The 6,627-nt window shown below is 48.3% G+C and overlaps 1 protein-coding gene across 1 annotated transcript; it reads left to right on the forward strand.

Moving 5' to 3' along the window:
• Positions 1–2,844: 2,844 nt before the first annotated feature.
• Ccl1 (C-C motif chemokine ligand 1) lies at positions 2,845–5,786 on the forward strand. The gene is made up of 3 exons (XM_034505016.1): positions 2,845–2,920; positions 4,212–4,323; positions 5,633–5,786. The coding sequence occupies exons 1-3, from the start codon at positions 2,845–2,847 to the stop codon at positions 5,784–5,786; spliced, it is 342 nt and encodes a 113-aa protein (XP_034360907.1).
• The last annotated feature ends 841 nt before the right edge of the window (positions 5,787–6,627 follow it).

The following is a 6,627-nucleotide window of genomic DNA, read 5'->3' on the forward strand; positions in this document are numbered from 1 at the left end:
TTCCACCGTGGCTGTCAGCCACCTGGTCCCCATCCTCACTTAGTGGTCCCTAGAAAATGAAAGACGAGTGACAAGGGCTCCTAACTACAAGCAACAGAAAGAAGGTTTGCTTGTGTGAATGATAACAGCGTTTATCCTGAGGTCACTTTTTGTTTGTCAATCTACCATTGATCATCTCTGCTGGCTCTTTTCCACAAAGATTTTATTGAGCTATTACTTGGGCTTGGCCCCTGGGCCCTGACAGCCATGTTGGGGTATCCATATGTAACATAAAGTTGCTGGTTGATAAATCCTACTTTTGGCCACTTCTTTCCAGGTTCTGGGAGAGTCCAGGAAGATATGGCATAACCAATACTGATGAGTTCTTTTTTTTTTTTGTTTGGAAATTAGCTGTGGTCACAGTGATAGGGAAGATGGGCAGCAAGTTGTTGGGGGGGGGGGACAGCCCTGAGAACAGGAGAAGAACCAGAACTTTCCAGGGCAGCTATGTGGCCCCTTCTTTATTGCCCGAGTCTAAAGGGTCTCCACTTGTATTTGGCTAGTTGATGTACACTCATATCTCCTCTCTCCCAAGACCCCAGGGTAAAGGACCAGAACACATCAGCCTCCAAAGACAAGGCCATAGGAGAGAAGCAGCAATGGGGTAGTAATTTAAATGACGTTCTGGGTGGCAGAAAGCAGTAGGGGTCTGACTGGCATTGGTCCAGCTGTGTAGAGATCATGAGCTGATCTTATTCTTAGATATCCAGGGCTCAAGTCCCTTCCTCCTATGCCACCCCCATTCTCAATATAGCACCAAGCCCAAGACTTTCCTCCTCGTGAACGTCACCCTCCCACCCTCTGTAAGGTGAAGATTTTATCTCTTGGTGCTTTGACAATCGCCTAGAGTTTTCTTTTCATAAGTACAGGCACTTGGGTTTTGATTCTGATTCTGAAATGGAGCCAAGATATTCCCAGTTTTGACAAAGCTCCCTCAGGAGTGCCAAGAGTCATTATTTCCAAAGGTCTTGAAAGGCTCATTCAACTCAGACATGCCAGGGTAGCACGGAGGGAGCCCCAATGGAGAGATGCTGGAGGACAAGGACTTCCTATTGCCACCCAGACACAGGGGCTTCAAAGGAGGCTGAGATATGCTGGCAGGGGTTGGCAAATGACTTTTAATGGAGGAAAGGTGTTTGAAATGAGCAGACTGGGCACAGAGGGAGCTGGCTGGGAAGGCAGTACAGGTCGACGTTACAGTAGGGATGAAACAGTGGAGATAGGAGAGCAAAATGGATGGCTGACACTTGACTATTTGGGAAGAGCTGTAACTATCTGGTAGGTTGTACTACACTCACTCGGCAACAGACACTGAAGGTTTTTCAGTTACACAGGCTAAGAACAACATAGATTAGCCTAGCCGACCTACTGTGTATAGGCCCCATGATGCCAATGTCACAAAGCTCAGTTGCTTTTTCTTGAGGACCTACTATGAGCTAGCTGCCTATCCCAAGTACTGCTCACTGCACATACTGTTTTTATCTGGCTGCACAATCCCACCTGCAGCTATACCCCATGCGCTAGCTTTTCCCGAGATGCAGAGTGAAGTATATTCCTTTGTCTTGGCTTTTCCAGAGTCCTTCCCCTGCCTAGCACGCTGTCTTCACAAAAGCCCGCAGGGCATGGTACTTACTGAACACTGTTTGGAAAGGGTCTTCTGATGCCCCTGGGTGTCCCCAACATTCTCCTGTGCTCTCCTCATGACAGATATGTGTTTACTGAGCAGTTGTTGTGCTGGATGGCTCTCCATGGCTTGTCTATAAGTTGAAGCAAGATGGCTCAGGTCAGGCTCTGCCTCCATTGGCAATTGTCCCGAGGGTAATCAAGCAAGGGTCTGGAACAGAGTAAGCAGTGAAAGGGATGGAGAACAAAGAAATAAAACTAATGGCAAATGTGTTGGCCAGACATTTGACAGACAGTGTCTTAGTTCAACCTGTGGTATATGTGTGTGTACATGTATGCAGGTGCACATATATGTGTCAGTGTGCATGTGAACCACTTTGCCTTTTGAGATAAGTTCTTTCACTGGCCTGGAGCTCTCCAACTCGGCTCAGCTAGCAAACCAGCCAGTCCCAGGGATCAGCCTGTCAGACTCTCCAGCTCTGGGATTACAAGACCATTCCACTACTCCCACTTTGTATGTGGGTTCTAGGAATCAAACTCTGGTCCTCACACTTGTGTAGCAAGTAGTTTGCTGACTGAGTCATCTTTCCAGCTTTGCATTTCATTCTTACCACCCAGATTTGAGATATGTACTAGTTTCATTTTGTAGGGATGTGCAGCTTAGATAAGTTTGTGCAATCGCTGATTGGCAGAGCTGGAACCCAGATGCAAGCTCAATTTGATGCAGATTGTAACTCCTCTGCTGTATCCTTCTCCAAGGCCAGTAGCTGCTTTGAATGGAATGATGTGGGTTGGACGAGCCGTGCACAGGCCACTTCCTCTCTCTCACCTTTCTTGACTTTCCACTCAGCCAGGACAGCCCCTACGTATCTTGTCAAGAATGTAAAGATTGGTATCTGCTTTTGCATTTGGGGAAGTTCCCAAGGCCACTAGGCACCCAAACATACCTCGAATGCCGCCCCCCCCAACTCCGCCCCAGGAAAGGTGAGAAAAGGAGTTTTCCATGTGGCCATTGGGTATGAGTTCCTTCTCCCTGGGACTCCCACCTCTTCCCCATGGTCTGGGAAAGCACCCTGGGCCTTCTGATAAAAGCTCAGTACAGGATGAGGCAGGAGAGAGTTCTTGGCTTCGCCAGACGTTCGGCGGTTGCTCCAGAGAGGCTTGAGACAGAAACATATCACCATGAAACCCGGTGCTATGGCCCTGATGTGCCTGATGCTGGCTGCCGTGTGGCTACAGGATGTAGACAGCAAGAGCCGTGAGTAATAGGATCCTTGTGCTTGGGCCCAGGGAGGGGAGATGTACAGGCAGGGGGTCTGGGCTGGGAACGGGCCTAGACCTCGTTGGTTCCTTCTCTGCTCCTATCTGGAGATGAATGGAGGACACAAATGAAATGGGGGCATTGGACATGAAGGAAGATTACAAACTAGAAGTACACTCCTTGGTGGAGAACTCAGACCTGAAACTCATTACTTTGATTCTTTTGCTAATCCCAGAACTAGGTGGCTGCAGAGACAAACCTGGGCTGGGTCCTCTCCATGTGGTTCCAAGACTGGCTTTGTCCTGGGAGGGGCTTCTTTTTTCTAGAGCTGAAGTGGTTTCAGTGTGTGGAGGATAATTTTGATCCTCACCCTACAGACAGCTGGAAGGGACTGTTGTTTAGAACAAGCTGGGATCCTTGAAGTCCAGAGGGGAGACTTGGTCCAATTTCCATACTGTGACAGATGACAGGCAGGGGCTGAAGGAAGGAACACAGGAGTGAATAGCCAGAAAACTATTCTACCCCTCAAAGATGTTTTCTGCATGAATAAAATGGAATCTATGCTCTAGATTGTTTGGAGAATACCAACCAGAGGTCAGTGGACCTGCAGGTTTCTGTGACTAGAGAGACAGGAAGGATCCAGGGTTAGAACATGGGGTTGTTGAAGATGGGCTGTGTGAGGGGAGTGTACAAACCAGCAAAGTAGGGGTTACTAGGCCCTGAAAGAGGTGAGGATCAAGGCCGGGGATGTGGAAGATTGTGTGGGTGAGTGGACTAGCCACATTTTGGGAGAACCTATTTTACCTCCTGAGCCCGTGTGGAGTTCCTCACCCAGCCCCATGTCTTCAAACCATGGACTGCAATGTCCTGCATGTGATGGGATAACAGGTCCCCTAGGATACGAGGCCAGAGCCCTGAGCTTAAGTACTAGTGCACAACAGAGCCACGTACTTGTGCTGGGAGAGTGGGACTGAAGGGGTTTGCATATGTGGTATGAGGAGTCTCACTGTATGTGCAGGGTATGTGCTGATCCATGGGCCCAGGCAGGCTTGCAGTTACTGTCCCCACCACCTCCTGGTTTGTGGGTTGCTTAGATTTGACCTCCCCGGCCTTATGATTGTTCTCTCCATTCCAGAAATGTGTGGCTGCTGAGACAGAGCTGCATTGTGGCCCTCTGGATGTGGTCTCCATCCTAGGAAGGACTTGGCGGGGTTTGCTTTTTACTCCTGTGAGTGAGAGGCTGAGGGATAGTTGCTAATGAACAGTTCTTTATGTGATTTTCTTCTAGTGCATGGGGTCTCCTCTAGCTGCTGTTTGGAAACCTTGAAGAAACAGCTTCCCCTGAAGACTATCATGTGTTACAAAGAGATGAGCCCCACCTGTTCTTACTCAGCTGTGATGTGAGTGAAGTCCTGGAGAACCACTAGGCAGGGGAGGGATAATATTGACAGAAATGAGAATAGTAGACACTAGATGGCGCTGTTTCACAAGAATAGGGAGTCTAAACCCAAACAGGCAGTCTGTGGTGTAGAGCAACACTAGGGGGAGCCTGGGGCTTCCCAGGAGGAAGATCCTGATTTATTTGCTTGAACTCCAAAGTGCCTTTGATTAGATCCCAAATTATATAGCCAGAAAGAAGTGTCTAACAGAAGCACAACAGACAAGGCTGGAGCGTTGGCACAGTGGGTAGTGTTTGGCTACTCAAGCATGGTGATCTGAGTTCATATTCCCAGCAGGATCATGTGAGTTTGTAACCCCAGTGCTAGATGAGGCAGAGGCAGGCATAGCCTGTGTGCTTGCTGGCTCTGACAAAGCTCTGTGGGAGACCTTGCCTCGAAATGTAAGCTAGACAATCGATTGAGGATGATTTTATAACCACCGATCCCTGGCCACCACATGTCTGTATACCATGAACACCACACAAACACCACACAAACACACACACCACACAAACACACCCTCCCACACACCACATAAGCACATCACACACACACACACACAAACACACTATACATACCATACACATATACCACAGAAACACACCCCCCACATACCACACAAACACACACTTACATACACCACACACACACACACCACACAAACACACCTTCCCACACACCACATAAGCACATCACACACACACACACAAACACACTATACATACCATACACATATACCACAGAAACACACCCCCCACATACCACACAAACACACACTTACATACACCACACACACACACATACATTTACCACAGAAACATACACACCATATCACACATCACACACATACCATACACACCATATATATATATATATACATATCAGCCCTCTAAACACACACACACGCACACACACACACACACACACACACACACACACACACAGTAGGCCCCAGACAGACACATAGACATTCAAACCTGGAGCAAGAAGTTGTTCTAGGATGGGGAAGTTTCATCCTAGCTGCACATCAGACTGTCAGCCAGCTCCTGTGCTCTGGCACCACAGAGGAAATCCTAGTTTCTAGGGGAGGTTTCAAGGGTTTCCATTAATAAGGTTCCAATGTAACACAGCCATGCTAGCTTCAGATCTTAAAAAATCCCTTCAATTACAGAGTCAGGAATTTAGGGGCCCCTGGTCTCACAGAGGCAGAGATGAGTGTTACAGATTCCAGTGAGTGACCAAGGTCCTTGTCCATGTCCTCTGTTCACAGATTCAGGCTGAAGAAAGGTAGAGAAACCTGTGCCTTAACCAACGTCATGTGGGTTCAAGATTACCTAAAGAAGGTGAACCCCTGCTTAACTGAGGTCAAGAGAAGCTACCTTTCCACCCCAGTACCAGAGACTCCAGCTTCACTCAGCCCTTGACCTTCCAACCACCACCATCCCCCTGCCTACTGTTGCAGGATCACAGATCTCAGTCATGTGATAAGCTATATTATGGTACTTATCTGTTTAAAATATTTTCTCTTCAACTCCCACTGCCTGTGTTTCTTGGACTCCATGAAGATTTCAGGATTCAAACTTGATTGGCCCTGGGGTGGGGACACAGGGGCTGGAGAGTTGAGGTGGTGCTGGGGGACCCACTATATAGGATAAGTTTGATCCAGGCTGTGCTATGGCCTTTCCTCCAGCTTTGGCAGCTGAAGGAACCATAGTAGAATAACCCAGAGCAGGGTTCACATTGAGACGAGAGCCCTTCTTCCTACCTGTCCTGCCCAAAGGACTTGGGAGGAGTAATGATAGCCTATGTGTTAGCTGGAGGGGAGCTTTGTGTTCATTTGCCTGTAAGATGTTGCCAACCTTGTTTTATTCATGAAGTGATCAGGGTTGGAGAAGGACACAAAGAATGTCAGGGTCAAAAGAGCCAGGCCAGGGGAAGGCATAAAAAGGGTTAGAGGTGTGCAGCAGACCCAGGAAAGAACCTTTGGGCATAAGTGGGAGGCTCTGAAGGGAAAGGAGTAGCAGATGGCAGAAGCCTGGTATGAAGCAAGGATCGTAAGCCAGAAAAGCAGACATTTGAGGCACTGTTCTGAGCACACACAAGAGCCTGAGCCAGCCATATAGACAGACTCTCTGAACATCATTTCCCCTCCTACATGCTCCACGACCCTCCTGACCTTAGAGCGCCCTCTAATGGCTAATAGTTATCCCAGAAGAAAATGCAATTTCTGCAAAAAACGCCAGGAGTCCTCCTATTGCGCCCATC

This window comes from Arvicanthis niloticus, chromosome 6, assembly GCF_011762505.2.
Source record: "Arvicanthis niloticus isolate mArvNil1 chromosome 6, mArvNil1.pat.X, whole genome shotgun sequence".
NCBI lineage: Eukaryota > Metazoa > Chordata > Mammalia > Rodentia > Muridae > Arvicanthis > Arvicanthis niloticus.

Coding starts and splice junctions, on each gene's coding strand:
- Ccl1 (XM_034505016.1), top strand. CDS start 2,845: ATGAAACCCGGTGCTATGGCCCTGATGTGCCTGATGCTGGCTGCCGTG. Junction 2,921..4,211: donor GGATGTAGACAGCAAGAGCC/GTGAGTAATAGG, acceptor ATTTTCTTCTAG/TGCATGGGGTCTCCTCTAGC. Junction 4,324..5,632: donor TGTTCTTACTCAGCTGTGAT/GTGAGTGAAGTC, acceptor CTCTGTTCACAG/ATTCAGGCTGAAGAAAGGTA.